Source organism: Amphibalanus amphitrite, unplaced genomic scaffold (assembly GCF_019059575.1).
Source record: "Amphibalanus amphitrite isolate SeventyFive unplaced genomic scaffold, NRLGWU_Aamphi_draft 000610F_arrow, whole genome shotgun sequence".
Lineage (NCBI taxonomy): Eukaryota > Metazoa > Arthropoda > Thecostraca > Balanomorpha > Balanidae > Amphibalanus > Amphibalanus amphitrite.
The window spans coordinates 279633-296371 of NW_024882104.1; the positions used below are offsets into that span (position 1 = coordinate 279633).

The 16739-nt window shown below is 48.6% G+C and overlaps 1 protein-coding gene across 1 annotated transcript; it reads right to left on the reverse strand.

Moving 5' to 3' along the window:
* Window positions 1-305: 305 nt before the first annotated feature.
* LOC122363228 (myosin heavy chain, non-muscle-like) lies at window positions 306-16662 on the reverse strand. The gene is made up of 19 exons (XM_043332227.1): window positions 16514-16662; window positions 12172-12329; window positions 11603-11700; window positions 9966-10213; window positions 9431-9536; window positions 9065-9151; window positions 8751-8812; window positions 7946-8041; window positions 7400-7573; window positions 7017-7031; window positions 6541-6721; window positions 6073-6213; window positions 5632-5763; window positions 5098-5238; window positions 4603-4728; window positions 4211-4381; window positions 3739-3852; window positions 3339-3429; window positions 306-1194 (listed from the first exon to the last, which is right to left on the reverse strand). Exons 1-19 carry the CDS (start codon window positions 16516-16518, stop codon window positions 1175-1177), a joined length of 2166 nt encoding a protein of 721 aa, XP_043188162.1. The 5' UTR covers window positions 16519-16662; the 3' UTR covers window positions 306-1174.
* Between the last annotated feature and the right edge of the window lie 77 nt (window positions 16663-16739).

Genomic DNA, 16739 nt, shown 5'->3' on the forward strand with positions numbered 1-16739 from the left:
TAATTTGGCAGCCTTAAAGTGCGGCAGACGTTGCGCGCAAAGCAGCGTATACCACCACGTGTTAACGATGGTTTTAGTCTAAGATTTAAAAATCGTTAGATCTCCGCTGACGTCACAAATTCTAAGGGGGCATTCCAATGCATTAGCCCCTTAGAATCCGAAAACTGCAAGTTTGAAATTCCATATCTTCGAATTAAAGCATTTTTCGATGTTGTGAGTGCCCAAACCGGTATTTGCAGGCCATGGCCACCAATTTGGCTATCTCAACTCAAAACTAATGTTAAGGTGGGAGTGTCCCTTTAAACGGCTTGGTGCGCAAAGTTCATTGTACAGTTGTACACGCAGTGGCAATCGCGATGGGTTGAGGGTGCCGGATTGGGGTTTTATATATCGATAGGTGATTTTGAGATCGATTTATGTGAACCTTATTTTGCGAATACGGGGATGTGTATGGGGGCGGGAGGAGAGTGCGGGGTACAGTGCTGGAACTCGGTGACACTTTCGCACATAACGGACGTATGCATCGGCATCGCACATTCGTTCACTTCACCCGCCCTCGCAGCTCATAACTTCACTAGCACGGATGGTTAAGATCTTAAACGATTTAAATTAATCGTCCAAAAGTAAATCAAAGCAGTGGTCGCTCGAAGAATGGGCGCTTTAGGGCAGGATTGACGGTGAACTTAAAACAGTGACTATGGGGTATATATAGCAATCAGAGAGTCAAAGTCGTTCGCAATGCTAACAAATGCCGTAAATAAACAACGGTCACATCTTGCTACCATACATGTACTCGTATCTATGTTGCTACCTGGTAGACAATAATTCGTTATAAAACAATATTAATTATCGTTGCCACTCAAGATTCTTGACATACAATCCTATTCAAATAATCAGCCTGGCAATGCTCAAGCCTACATATGTAACGTAGTGCTTAACGGTACCTTAACTGCACACATACACAGTTCACACACGCTCTAAACGGCAAACTATATGGGACAATGCGCAAGATAGGGCAGCAATATTAAATGTCTCGTCATCCTCCACTGTCTTGGCTGGGTGTCTTTTATCGGCGCATTTTAGACCAGAAGACGTTGTCGTTGATCTTGATTCCCATGCCGATGCGCTGTTCCAGGTGCCAACGTTGGTGCAGATGTTTTTTCAGACATTTGACTCAGTATGAGCCCGAGTAATCTGTGAAAAATAAATGGAGAGATAAAACGAGCCAACAGCCAAGTGGATTCAGCCTGTCGTTTTTACTGTAATTCTACCTCAATTCTTCACAAAAATAGATTGTTTTACTACGGAGGTATAATGTGGCAATGTTAGACCAGCAGACCGTCACTAAAAGGGCTCTATAGCTGAATTTGGCGTTTGTCGAACACCCAAGGTCAAACCGAGATCTCAATGAAACCGCACCGCAGCACCAGACCATACGGACGTGTCATACAACCGGACACCGATCACCGTTATCGGGCGCACTGAATTTCAAAATATAATCATGCTTACGGCATAACATATCGCTGCCCGCCCCCTCATTTTTGAGAGATCGCATAAAGACTGTTTTGAGGCTGTGGTCAGACTGAGGTTCTGACCACAGACCTTTCTGACCAGACGTCGTGTGCAATGTGCATGGATCTGGGTGTTGGATCTATGATCTTGGTGGATCTCCAAGAATATTGCGATGTGTGTGGTAGGTAGTGGAAAATCAAAACCCAGTCACAGTGGCCCGATGGTGACACAAGGCTAAAAGAACCACTCCCAGTTCTGTATGGGCTCTGAACTCAAAACTGCATCAGACAATGTCACACAGACGTTTCGAACCATGGTGTCAGCATGCTCGGCATGCTATTACATTGGCGTTAAGCATTGCACAATGAATTGAGCAAACTCGCCACAGCGGGTGCTATGGTTCCGGAGGAGTGAGGATGCTGTAAGTACATGGTTTTTTGGTTCTACTTGTACCGTTTCTGTGTGCTGATCTCCCTCGGACTCCAGTGGGGTGAGTGGGTCTCCTTCTACTCCGCTCCATCTTTTGGAGATTCTTCGGCGGCCGGCGCGTCTTCTTTGTTTTCTGGTTCCGCTTCTTTCTCAGGTTCGGGCTCGTCTTTTGGCTTTTCTTCTTCGTCTGGTTTGGGGTCTTCGTCTTCAGGTGGTTTCGGTTCCTCCTCTTCTTTTGCAGGCTCTTCCTCTTCTGGTTTTTCATCTGGCTTCTCCTCTTCTGCCTCCTCGGGTTTTTCTTCTGGCTTTTCTTCTTCGGGTTTTTCCTCTTCCTCCGGTTTCTCCTCTTCTTTAGGCTTTTCCTCCTCTGGCTTTTCTTCTTCCTCTTCCGGTTTTTCTTCCTCTTCTTCTGGTTCCTCCTGCTTCTGTTCTTCGGGTTTTTCCTCTTCTGCCTCCTCTTCTGGTTTCTCCTCTTCTTCTGGTTCTTTCTCCGCTTGATCTGGTTCGGGCACTTCCGGCAGCTCCTCAGGAGCCGGTGGTTCTTCCTCTTCTGGTGGCGGCTCTTCCGGCTCTGGCTCCGGCTCTGGCTCCGGCTCCGGCTCAGGTTCTTGCTCTGGTTCTGGTTCTGGCTCCGGTTCCGGCTGCTCTTCCTCTGGTTTAACTTCCTCCGCCGGTTCAGGCTCGGGCTCGGCCACCGGCTCCGGAGGAGCTGGATCTTCCGTCTCGTCAGCAGTGAGACCCATGTCGTCCAGCTCCGACACTGCTCCAGCAGCGTCTTCCACGCCCAGACTCGCCACGGCAACGGCAGGCACCGCGGTGTCGCCCTGCTTCTTCTTTCTGTGGGCTGTGGTTGAAGCAAGGATGTCAGCTGGGTGGCGAGTGGGTGCGGGAAGGCCTCTCGGGAAAGCGATAAGCATTGAAAGCATTGCACAAAGCGGTAATTCAGCGTTTAAGTTATATACATGGGCAAGAAGAACTACAGAAGACATTGTATTTGGAGCTAGCAGGCGAGCAACACGCAGAAGCACTTATATGCAACATTCAGTAGACACACACAAAAGCCTGCGTTTTGAGCAATAAGCGGGAACATTTGGTACAACATCGACAAGCGCTTGCATCATTTTTTTTTTAGGTAGCATGCAATGAGGCTATGAACCATGGCAGAAGAAGGAATAAAGCGAAGCAAAAGCAGTTGACTCAACGTATCCAGATTAATATTACTAGAATAATTATCCCAATATTATCGCTATTATACCCGTGAGCTTGATTTCCCAAAACAAAGTCAATAATCAGTACTTTACGACCATAGTCATTCAAAGCAAGCAGAAGATATTTACAGAGCAGGCTGTTAGCAGCAGCGCAGAGGGATTGTGCAGTGGTAGGGAGTGGGTGGTTACCTTTTGGATGTTTGATACGGTCTTTGAGGTCTCTGGTCTTGGCATCAAGCCGCTCCACGTCTCGCTTCAGCACCTCCGTCTCTTGTTCTCGCTGTCCCGAAGGATAACAGAGAGTCAGCTTTTTGTGACACGCACAATGCAACGAACCTACAGTGCTGATGTCATTGTGCTCAACGGCAATGATAGCCCGACCTTGGTCTCCACGTTGATGGAACACCTAGGACTGCAAAATTATGTGGAGCGTACTTTTGAGTTCCACAGCAAACGAAGTTCAGAAGAGACCAATAACGATTCGTAGGAGTTTTTTTTTTAGGTTGAGGTACTTTCGAGTGAGCGAAGGTGTGTATTTAATTCCTGTTAATTGGTAGTTAACACTGTTTGACCCAGTGGTTCTACGTACCATCTTCTTCTCCTCCTTAACCTTCTCCGTGAGCGTGACCTTGATGATCTGCATGGCCTCGGCCAGCTTGGTGACAGACGTCTGTGTGTCGTCCACGTCCTGCTGCACTCGAGCCTGGACGACAAGAGAACATGGTCAGCACTGAATGCTCGCAACAGTTACAGGCTAGTGGTCAACAATAAGAAGTTGCTCTTTGACCCTATTTGATGTTTTCGCGACAACATGTAACAACCGACCCTTAGATTAGTTTCTTTCTTTTTCCCTCGCTGCCCTGGATCCCAATTTTGAGGGGGGGGGGGTTGAGAGGGAACTCATTTTGGTTCTCATTAGGAGTCTTACTAGAATGACTCCATCCGTCTCCAATTCATCCTACTTCACCTTTCTGGAATTTACCAAGCTGCTTGGGCCCGCAATCACCATCCCCTATCTCATTGCACCTTTCCTTGCGTCCATGCCCCTTCCTGTTACTCACCAGACTGGTGGTTCCCGCCGTCTCCTCGTGTCCAGCCAGCCGCCCCAGGTCCCTCCTGACGTCCTCGATGTCCTCAGTCCGATCTCGGGTCTCCTGATCCAGCTTCTTGTTGAGGCGCTCCTCGGTTTCCTGGAGCTGCTCCTTGACCTCGGCGATTTCGCGTGGACATTCCTGCGAGGTCGGGGGCGAGGTTTTACCCGCCGCTATCGCTAAGCAACAAAAGCAACATCAACATTTCGATTTTTCATATCCCTTGTATTTCGCTAAGGAAAGTTGTGTCTGCCTGGCACGGGAAGACAACAAGAAGTCTCGCTTCAGCTCATATCTTTTCCATTTCATTTCGCCTCGAAAATCGCACTCTCTCTCTCCCTCTCTCCCTCCCCCGCTCTCACCTTCACCGAGTCCTCCAGCTGGTCGACCTGCCTCTTCAGCCGCTCCTGGGTGAACATGACAGAGTCCATCTTCTGCGTCAGCTTGTCACCCATCATGTTGTTCTCGTTGTCATCCGACCTCTCCGCCTGTAAGAGTTAGACACAAAGACATCGTTGATAAACAGCTTTGTGAAAGCACCATGGCAACGAAGTAGGTAACGCGTGTCCATAAATTATTTACTGTTGTTTAGGTTGTAACTTGTAACGTAGGTAGGGATGCCCCCAATCGCCGTCGCTTTGGAAACCAGCAGTGTGTCCTTAGCACCGACTCCCTTTCTGGTAATTATCAGACGTCGTGCCCCATTAGGTCCCTATTGTCCTACAGGTTCTTTCTAACGCCCGCTTTCCTTGCGGGTCCTAGGTTTCGCAAGTTCCAATGCAGGCCAAAAGACATACAACTGACACCAGGAGCCAATCGCCTGTGGATTCTCCTCTCGCCCGCGCCCTCGCCCTCACCTGTTTGAGTTTATTCTCGATGACTTCGTCCTGCTGCTCGACCCTGGTGCGCAGCTCGGCGATCTTGGTGTCCACCTCGGCGATCGACTTGGCCATCTGCTCCCGCACGCCCTCGTTGTTACTGTTCTGGAGTCGCTCGATCTGGAAGAACACGACATGATAAAGAAAACTAGGCGGTATTGGAAGGAGATGCAGTAGCATTCGTTGGAAACAAAACACAAGGCTTAGAAAAGGCTTCTGCACGGGGCTTAGGCTTAGATGGGGCCCGTAAATACACAGACCAACAGTCTTGGTTAGCATTCTTAAAATGAGTGACTCGGTGATCAGCCTTTCAACTCCAAACAGTAGTAATAGGGAATAGCGCACAAGCCCGAGGAGGCACAATGCATCCTTGCGTACGCTGAGTCGTATGTCAGGTTCATAGGGGTCCAAACCAAACTTAAAATATGGAAAAACGTCGAGGAAAGCCAAACGTACGTACTAAAGCACCTTTCCAACCGCACTAAATCCTCTATTCGCCACCCTATCGCCCACCTCTTCAATGGAGAGGCCGGGACCGGCGTGTCCAGTACCGCCGCGGCTGTTGGCCTCTCCAAGAGCGGACTGCAGGGACGCCATGCCGATCCGCAGACGGTCACTGAGGTCATCCACCTTGGCGTCCATCACCTGTGGACGAACGTTGGCGCTTCTTGTGAGGAAGGCGGAAGTTTTGGGGTGGAGGAAGACATAAATCGAGTTGGAGACACCATGGGCCACGATATTGACAAAACCGGAATATTGTGACATTGGCAAGAAAAAAGTCGCCGAGGAATAAGTTTGAATTATTTTTTAGACAATTCAGGCTATGAGGGCATCGATAACGTAAAACGTTTCCTTTGAAGTTCTGGAAGTAACTTTTTGCGGTAAACAAGGTTAACATGGTTGCTCGCAACAGATTTGACTGCATATATACAAAACGATGTTGTTGCCACCGACCTTCTCGAGGTTCTCTCTCTCCTGGGCCTCCTTGTGCAGCTTCTGCTCCGTCTCCAACTTGTCCTCGTTGAAGTTGCCCTCCAGCAGGTTCAGGCCGTCGCTGAGCTCCTTGAACCTCTGCCGCGTTTGGTCCTGCTGAGCCTGTGAGAGAGGATGGCGGTGTCCGATCATTGTGGAAATGTGTCGGAGTTAGATCATCGAGAAGATGGCGAAGTCAGAGCTGCATTGCGAAGACGACGGTGAATGCTATGGAACGGGTCAAGATGGACCAGGAGAAGGAGTAAAAGCATTGTAGAAGAGGAACCAATATGTGTTTTATATCTCATTCATCAGGTATTTCGAAACTGAAGACCGATATGCTATTCCAAAACAAAGGGTTCCGTACTGAGATCGATGATACCTGTGTAAGTAACTAATATCAGCTTTTGACGAGCCCTTAAGTTCCCAATCACTATCGCTATCACCCACCTCAGTCATCTTCCTGATGCCGTTGAGTCCCTCGTCGCTGTAGACCTTGATCTCGTCCAGTTTCTTTTCGACCTCGTCTCGGAGGGCCTTCTCTCGCGTGGTGCGTGCCTTCACCTCCTCATCCAGCGACCTCTCCAGCTGCCGCACCCGCTCGCCAGTCTCACCCTGCATCTTGTCACCTCTGTGCGGCGGGACGGGGGCAGGAGAGGATCAGTCTTTTTCGCGATGGATGAGTATCATTTTGTTTTTTTCATGTAAGGAATATTTGAGGATGAACGGGCCACCAAGCATTGCCATGTGCAGTCACTCAGTTATTTCAGTCCGCCTGAGCCAATATGAGGTTCAGATGTTCCTCATGTTATGTTATTAACGCTATGCGGCTAATCTTTAATGATTACGGAACATCGTGAATTAAATATGACCTAAACGGTCCGTGGTCAAACTAACCAGTAGAACGCGGATTGAATCGTACTTACCGCCCACCCGCTTCACTGCAAGACAAGGAAAAATTAGTTAGCAATGGGACAATTTTTACATCTGTTAGGTGTGCAAACCACCGGGCTTCCTACCAGGATGTTCGAGGTAACCCATACCCAAAGTCAAACAAACCACCCTGTGCTACTGCATTTGGTTACGATATTGCGATGGTGTCGCTTACACACGATGCCTGAAATCAAGGAAAAAACTGATGAACTGACGCCTTGTTTTCCTGCGGTTACTCGCTGAGACATTATTCGGTCTCGTCGAAATTGAGTGACTCGGTATTCAGCCCTTGAACCCCAAACATCTCACTTCCCGTAAGTCCCAAATAATTCTCAGTGCTGGAGATTGGTCTCAAATCCCATACCGAATAACTCACTTGGCCTTGAGTTTGGTCTCGAGGTCGTTCTGCAGACTGCTGATGGCCATCTGAAGGCGCTTCTTCTCCGATCCTGTCATCGACGACATCTCCCGGGTCTTCAGCTCCAGGTCCCGCAGGTCGTCCTCCCTCTTCCGCTTCACCTCACCCAGCTCTGCCCACACGTCGTTGATCCTGCCGAAGAACATGACGTTGGTTGGAAAGGACGTTGTGGATTCAAACAAGTCGGTGACGGTGCTGGCCTAGACGTATTGCGTCGATCGCATACGTTACTGCAGGCAGACACGTACGGAGCTTCATAAGAAGAAACACGTAGACATTCTACATGAAACCTCTTCCTTATTCAGGGTCACATACAGAACGATAATGTTTGTTTTTTATAGAAAATTCTGCAGAAGGAATACTTGTAGCTGAGCCATCATTTTATTGTGCCCGATTCTGAATGTGTCATGATGATTATTCCGTTTTTATATTTTCTAAGACGCCAACAGCCCCAATTGTCTTTCTCGTCGACTCCCTCCGCCCCCCCCCCCCTCCGTTTCTCACCGCTCCGTCTGCTGCTGTTCAGCCATGTCACGGTTCTTGGAGTCGTGAACCAGGCGAGAGTTGACGTCCATCACGTTCTGCTGCAACTTCACCACCCTGCAGGGATACGACATCGTCAGCGTAAAGCGGAAATGGACGCAGTTCTGACGTCCAATAGTCGCGCTTGGTACTGCGGTTTTATTTTCCTGAGGCAGTTGTCATTCGTTGATTTGTAGTATATCAACCGTACCTCTATTACCAGTGCCGCATTTTTACCGGAACATTTAAGGGGTAATCTTGATTTTAGGGTAGGCCTTGGCTACGAGCCTTAGCATAGCCCGATATAACTTTATCGTGTTTTGCGAAGGCAGACGATGACCTATGTAGATCCCAGGAAAATGACTCCACTGGCTTGTAGGTTGATAACTTATTTAACAGCAACTAGCGGGTTCTCACAGAGGGCTAGTTGTACGTAAAACATACATGGCGATAGGACGTTTTTAGACTTCGATGTGCTTTTTAGTTTTTAGTTTTTAATGAGTCGCATTGTTTTAATGGGGACTGATTTATGAGCATTCCTCAATTTGAAGTTAAGGAAGCCAATGCGCTAGCACTGAGCTCATGCTGTATTAATTTTTCATTCAACTACTGTCTTTGATGTCACATCTTTGATGAAATGTGACGAGGGTCAATTTTATTTCTTTTAGCATTATTAAATCCACCCAGATATTCTACATAGTCAAGATACTCGGCACTTTTGCATTCTTAGTTTCTGGTCTACCCCTGATCTTATCTACGCTTACAACCACAATCGCCGGCGACTTACTTGGCTTCTAGCGCCATGGCCACGGCGTTGTTCATTCCGCCTCCACCTCCTGACGCCTGCGCCTGTACAAATGGTGGGAGTCCTGTCAGAGAGTAATAACTCAATGGGAGGTAGGACCGAGGGTTTTTGAGGATGCATAGGAAGGCAAGAGGGTGACCAGAGAGTATTAAGTTTTGACGCTGATAAATGACAATGTAAAGTTAAACTGAGCTGTTAACGTGAAAGCTTCACAAGTTTGCCTAGGACCAAGACCCTAAGCGCACTGAACGAGCATGTAAATCAATTGTAAAGTGGAAACCATCCAGCGCACTGACGTTTTTCCGAGAGCCTTCCTCGATCATCCTGGACTGGAGCTTCATCGTGTGGTCGACGGCCTGAACGTCTCCTTGCAGCGTCTCAACCTGTGGAAGAAAGGTAAACGGCGTCATGAGGAGGATCGCCAACTTCGTGAGCAAGATGAGTCAGCGTTATGACGAGAATATTAACGTCTTGAGACGTTCGTGTTTTCTTTCTTTTTTGATGGTACAAATAATAAAAGAAAACGGAAGGTCGATTTACATGCGCCTACCCAAGGGTCTGACACGAACTTTACAAGTCGTTATTCACACACAAAAAAAAAAATACAATCTATCCTATTCTGCATTTTTATTGTCTTCGATTTTTTCCCGATCCGCTCGTACCTTCATGTGGAGGTCCCTGACGTCTTCCCTTAGCGAGTGTGTCATCCTGTCCAGCGAGTCCTTACTCTGGTTCAGACCGGACACCTCGTGTCGAAGCTCCTGTAACCTGTGGAAAGAGAGATGAAAGGTTGGTTGAAAGGAGATGAAAGGTTATGTTTCAATGCTTCATAATCCCTGAGCTAAGCATGTCTAGTCTCGCACCTCTCGCACGACAGTCTGGTCCGTCGTTTCCTAACCGCCTGTTCCCGGCCTCCCCATGGCCTTATCGCACACAGGCCAATCTTCGCCTGTTTATGGTCTGGTCTCTGGTCCTCGCCTAACATGGCCCGGCCCTTACCTGGCCATGGTCTAGTCATCACCTGGGTATGGTGTGGTCCCTGGTGCTCACCTGGCCATGGTCCCTGGTCCTTACTTGGCCATGGTCTGGTCCCGGCGCTCCCTGGTCTCGTTAGTCCCGTCCCCTATGGTCCCCGGTCCTCACCTGGCCATGGTCCCTGGTCCCGGCCCCTCGTCCCCTTTGGTCCCTGGTCCTCACCTGGCCATGGTCTGGTCCCGGCGCTCCCTGGTTTCTCCACTGCTCGTCATCACCGCTCTCTCCACATTCTTCGTGTGCATCATCAGCGACTGAATGGCGTTCCTGCTCTCTTTGAGAGCAGACTCTGTGCGGCCCTGGCGCTCCTCGATCTCGGCCATTTTGGCCTGCGTGGCGCGCAGAGCCATCTCCATTCGACCCCGGTTGTCTCGCTCTTCTGTTAGACTGTGCTCGTTCTTCTTGACGTTGACCTGTTGGGGAAGGGGGGAGGGGTCAGTAAATAGAGAGAAATTGGAGAGTAATATGAGTAATATGCTTATTAATAATTTCAATTCTTTTGCATCGTTAATATTGGTACAAGCTACTTGCATACACTCGCAATCATTTAACTTTGTATCACACTCTCAAAGAAGAGGATGGTCGCTAAATGTGTCAGGATGTGTTAAAAGGCGAGATCACAATTTTCAAAATGTATCTTTTAGGAGATCTGATGATGGGCTATGCCCGAAACTGTTATCTCTTTCTTCTCGGTCGTAATTTAGAATACATTCATTATTATGAGGCTTCGGTTTTCTTTCATCATTGTACTTATGAAATTGGAGAGTTTGCTTTTTTGCTTAAGCTATTTTTTTCACGGTGCTTCAGTGTTCCATCGCTTTCTCTGTAACACATACAGGTAATTCGTTTTGACATTGTACGAGTATGTATTGCTTTCCCAGGAAAAAAACGCAGTTCTAATATAAAATAAAAGTGGTATTTTTGGAAGCTTTATTTTCATTTTGTGCCTACATATCAAACAATTTTATGCGCATTATCTATTGTTCGTGCTTGCGTTCTTCTGTTCATACGAGTATGAACAGCTACTTACGCTTTGCTTCGTAGTCCCGAGACTCGGACCTACAGTTCAATTCCGAACTGTCAGTTTAATTTACTATAACAAATTCACTGTTATACTAAATCCACTTTTATACTAGCAGGCTTAATTGAAACGTGTATCCACCGCACGGTTACGAGCGGCAGTAAAGCTCCACACCGCAGCCATTCCGTGACTTAAGCCGGTGTCTGAGTGGATTAATCCTCATACCTCAGTCGCACTGGGTTGTCAGCTGACAATCGATTGCCAGCATGACGTCATAATTCAGTGCTGCTGACCCGACCCGCACGCAGCGAAGGAAACAGCAGCCAAACACTGGTGGTTACTATGGGCGATGTGGCTAGGGTCGAGAGGCGAGGCGACCTTGGTTTGGGCACATGACCGTTCGCTCTTGTTTACGTTGGTCCGGTATTGAATAAGTGAACCAAATATGTATCCAAATAAAGATCCTGATCAGCTGAATTGCAATAGAGAAATACCACGAACTCCATTCTTCATTCAACCTGCAATGATTGCTATAAATATGTGCTACTCGAGGTTTGAAGACATGTTTCATAATGGTTGCATGACAGAACTCCAGCGCTCTCCCTCTCCCGTCTTCGCCGTCTTCTGATCACAACAAACCCTGATTTATTTCGCCTTGTTCCATGGCACGGCTTACATCATAATTTTCCTTCCCCCATCCTTCATTTCTGTCACTCTCACCCTTTGCCTAATTTCACTCGCCTTTTCTCTCGCCTTTTCCTCGCCTTTTCCCTGGACTCACCTTGGTCTCCTGCTGCATCCTCATCAGTTCGTCGAGCAGAGACCGGTTGGCCTGTTCGGCGGCCATCAGACGCTGCTCCAGGGCGTCTATCCGACGGGCTGCCAGCATGATAAATAGACGTGACAGATAGGTGACAAGACAGGTGACAGGCAGATGACAGAAGAGCGGATGGCAATGAGGGACTGTCTGTTGGTGACTGAAATTATGATAGCGGTTTCGCAGCAGGCTGAGAGAAGGGCTGTACATCGCATGTAATGTTTTTCAATAAACGGGTATCAATAAACTCACAAATAAACAGGTAGGTGAACGTTATTGTTCAAATCTATAAACAAATCATGAACACGCTACGGACAGTGCATGCCGGTATTATGCCGGTAATTATCAAGCGGGCCTCTAGGGACACCTAGGGTCTAGGAAGTCCCGAAATGGTATCGATTCGTACGATGACGATGGGCATTTAGACAGTGAATTGACATGGCCCGTGAACATTGGCTGACATCTTGCCACTTGGCGAAGATGATTCACATCCACATGATACCATTTGCAATGCAAAATGCAACCTTACGTACCGCTACCGGAGTCTGGCATTGGCATAGGTGCCGGCTGGCTGAAGACGGGCGGCGGCGCCGGCGCCTGCTGCCGCTGCTGGTACCGCGGGCCGCTGTTGTTGGAGCCCAGGCCCGGCAGTGAGTTCGGATTGCCGAACATCGTGTTACCCTTGCGGACGCTGAAACATAGACGAGAGGTGAATTGAAGGATGGGGAGAGAATGGCAAGAATTATAACAGAACGAGGTGGACGGAAAGCTGGCGATAACAATCAATCCAACAACTAACGTAGGTATTATAGGATTACTGTGACCATCGTTTCCATGAATGCCGTTTATCCAGGTGACTAGCTTTTCATTGGACATTTGGCATCAACCTTCTCTTTCACCCGCGCCCGGCTGGGGGTCCTGGATTTCCACGCCCTGCTGGGGGGGGGGGGGTGTTTGAACAACCCCCTTCTAACTCGGCTCCTGGGCCACGTAGCGATACGCGGAAGGCGGCGTTCGAAAGAGCGTCAAAAATAATGAGGAAATCACTTCGGTCAATTTTTTGGTCAGGTCAAAGGTCAGGTCACCAGAGGTCATTGAAGGCAAAATTTCGCCGATTTCCAGGTCGAATGTCGACAATTTCCAAGAAGCCAACGCATAACTCGGGAACCAATAGAGCTACAGCGCCGCGGAAAAGCGCATTCGATAGCCCTATTAACGCCCTTTCTGAGTAATTCTATCAGATTTGACCTAACGTCAACGGTTTTGCCTGCAGGGGGCAAAAGCTACAAAAATAGCCGATTTTTTCGGAAACAGTTTTCCTGCAATAATTTTTGACCCAAGCCTTGTACGAGCTTACTTTTACCGGCATCGTGTTCCTCTCGTCAAGACGCATCGAATGAACTATAACTTGACCTTGAAAGGTCAACTTGAAAATTTGACCTCAGGTCAAGGTCGTGACCTGACCGGAAAGGGTCATGTTGCATATCAGTGGATCCGTATCGTCGAGCTGAACACATCTAAGGCGTTTTCATCGCTCTAGCATGCCTCTATCAAAAGTTATTTGCGAAAAACTGTTAGATACCATTCGTGACCTAAGATGACCTCAGGGCATAAACAGGGGTCACGGACACCATTTTCATGTTCAGTGTGTCTAAACCACTTGTAAGTTGTAATTCAGTGTTTGGGAGTGTTTATAATGTCTTTCGTCCAAAAGAGGCGCATTTCAATTTTCTCCCATCGACTTATAATGGGGAGGTCGCAAAATTGACCTGACCTTAGGTCATCGATATCAAAATTCTGAGATATACATTTTGTACATGCTATTGCTCTTAGCAATCGCTGAAAGTTTCAAAGCGATCGGTCACTCGGTGTAGCTATGACAGACATTGAAACTTTTTATGAGGTGAGGTCACTTCAAGTGACCTGGTGACCTGACCTTGAATGACCTTGGTCTGAAATTTTCACAACATGTGTAGAATTGATGTATGATAAGGTGTACCAAAAACGGCGGCGCTCCGCGCCGCCGTTTTTGAGATATTCGCGAAAAACCACAAGGGGGGGGGGGGTCGTTCAAACACACACCCCCAGCAGGGCGCGGGTTAACAAAACTTTGAAGTGAATGATCATTCCGTTGTTACGTCAACCTTTGTTTATTTGCACGTAATGTTTAGTTAGCTCTTAGTTGTAGCTAGTTAGCTTTTAGTTGATAGGCCGTCTAAACGGCATGAATAAAACTCTGCATAAATGACAATAGTATTATCTCTTTCAGTGAAGAGTTTTGGGAATTGTCCTACCCCTATAACATAGTCAAGATTATCCTCACTTTTCTCCATCTGCTCAGCCAGCGAGCCCCAAATCAGTGCCTGCCCGACCCTGCCTACGCTGTCTAGGCTTTTTCCCATTTCTCCGTTCAGCCAGTGAGCTCCAAACAAGTGCCTGCCCTGCGCTGCTGAAGTTTTTCCTCATTTCTCCATCCAGCCACCAAGCCCCAAATCAGTGCCCGCCGGGCACTGCCCGCTTGGCCGTGCCCGGTAGCCACCAACAGGCGGCAGGTACCCGGGGAACCACACAAACACTGACCGACCTCACCGGCGGCGCCCGAGGCGGTCGATAGGCTCTGAGCGGTGACCTCACGTGCCGTGGGGTGAGGAAAACCCTGACCGTGACCGGGGGATGGCTGGGGGGACGGAGGATGGGAGAGGGTAAAATTGTGGTAGGGGATGATAGTAAACGAGATTGACGGAGGGTGGTAACTTGGTGACAGAGAAGTAGTTATGGTAGACTGTAGGTAGAGGAACTGCAACTGGGGAGAAAGAATAGAAGCAGGAGATACCTACCATAACTATGGGATGCCGTCAAAAATCATTGACCTTACCTAACGGATAACAATAGATGGATGCTGACAAGTCGGGCAAAAGGTCGAGCATATGCAATATAAACCCTATCTCCAACATGCTTTGAGCACTCTAAAAACCTCTAAGGATGACACCAGACCCTAAATTAGGGGAATCACATCGAATATTTGATCTCGCTCAACTTACAGCCCGTGCAGGCCTCAACTGAATGCCTAGTGCCGTGCGGAACAGCCTACCCACTCAGGCGCAACACGTGCTGCCATCTAACGGCTGCCACCGGATTGATCGCGACTGCCCCCGAGACCGTTCGCAAGGCACTATAAGTTGTTTGGCTCTAAGTTTATAATCGAATCTGTCACGTGAATTGCGACAGCTTGTGGAGCTGACCCCTAATTCAATATACCCTGGAGCTGACCCACGAAACTCCATGGCCAATCGCTTCAGCCTCTTAGATCTTCTGAACGGTTTCGTGCCTAAATTAGGGGGCGGTCGCGGACCTAACGCGACTGCGATGCTGAACAGCTACCTACAAGACAGAAGTTGTCGTGTCTGGAAGACATTTTCCGTCGCCTTCGATTTTTGCATTCGTTATAATATCCTTTTTAAGATGAGTTATCGAACAACCATAGCCAACCTCATTTCCATTACGCTATGTCATGCTCTCATTCTCACAGCCTCAAACGCCCATCGATTGTCACGCAGCGCCTGACCTTCTCATGAGTCCAGTCTAGCGTGCGACCGCGAAGGTAGCTCTTTATCCCCTTTAGCAATCTTCAGGCACACACTGTCGCAGCCATCTTCTCTAATCGGTTATTTCTCAATCACTTGCATGACCAGTTGAACACAGATACGGCCAGAGCTAGCACAAGTGGACTCAGATTCGACTGACTCGAGTAGGTTCTGAATAAACACAGGGACAGCCGAAAAGCAACTGTCCGGAGGCACGGCTGGTGCACACTGAGTGTACCGCACCGCCACAAAGCACTGTGTGACGATCACACGGCGCATGCCGATCACATGACGTTCACACGATGGATTCACACGGGTCACGTGATAGGTTCACACGGCCAGATTGGTGACGCTCGTTAGGAGGTATCACTCTCTTGTACATACAGTGCCCTTCTTAGGTTAACGAGTTCTACCTATATGCTTCATATTAGCGGTAAAATACGGGAAGATACATTTACCCCTCTCGGCTCTTTAATTCAACAGCCCAGCCCATTAATAATATAGGTCGTTTTGTCCTTATCAGTTATTTGTTTGGACAGGTTCAGGATGCCGGTCAACCACCTACGACGCTTATGCCACATTTCTTCAATGTTTTTTTTTTCCACTTTCCAGCCTACTCTCACCAGCTACCTACATTTGATTGGACGACGCGTTTGGTCAGGCCGGCCGGCCGCCCAGTGGACTTATGCTCCGCCCGGTAGATGGCAGCAGGTGTCTGCGCCTGAGTGGGTAGGCTGTTCCGCACGGCACAATGTCACTTGTGAGCGACCGTTGGCGCGGGGCGGCAGGATCCAGGCATGGGAAATAACTTTTTGTTTTTGTCAATGATGATTCCGTTTCTTAATGCAACTGCTGAAAGTGTCTTTACTTGTAGGAAAGCAAAATGGATTGCGTGTAGAAGCACAGTTTATAGGGTGATATGCTACAGCATAGCAAAAGTTGATTAGCCTTAGCCGTCTCTTCCTTTGGCATCAGTTACAGTGTTGCATTGCTCTAATGCTTACCGCCATAGGCGGCGGAACGGGGAGGGCACCGGGGCACCGTGCCTCCCTTTGATTTTGGCATTTTAACATTAGCCCTATGGGCGTCGCATGGAAAGAATGGGACCAAAAGTCGGCAGTGCCCCCCCCCCCCTTAATTGAAGGTGTTCCGCCGCTACTGCTTACCGCCATTACCAATATTTACGAATAAGTTCCAGTATATATCTTATCTATCAGTCATCAGATAGTTCATAGCTACAGACTATACGAACACCCCACTTGGAATCGAAACCACACCCAGCAATACTTACAACATGGTGTCTGAGTGTGTGGGCCGGTGGCGGCAGGGCAGCTGTCAACAACGGCCGCTCCGCCGCGCCACTACATCCCTCGACCACGTCCCAGCACGTCCAGAGCACGTCCTAAGCACGTCCTAAGCACGTCTCCGAGCTCATTTCGGCCAGACACGGCTCGAGAACGCCTCGGCACGGCTCGGAAAACGCCCTATCACGGCGCGGCACGGCCCACACGTCTCGA

Bases quoted from the DNA above. Each gene is read 5' to 3' on its own strand.
- LOC122363228 (XM_043332227.1), bottom strand. The intron at 11,701-12,171 runs GTACGTAAGGTT...TCATGCTGGCAG, and splicing joins AATGCCAGACTCCGGTAGCG to CCCGTCGGATAGACGCCCTG. The intron at 8,042-8,750 runs GTAAGTCGCCGG...GTATCCCTGCAG, and splicing joins GCCATGGCGCTAGAAGCCAA to GGTGGTGAAGTTGCAGCAGA.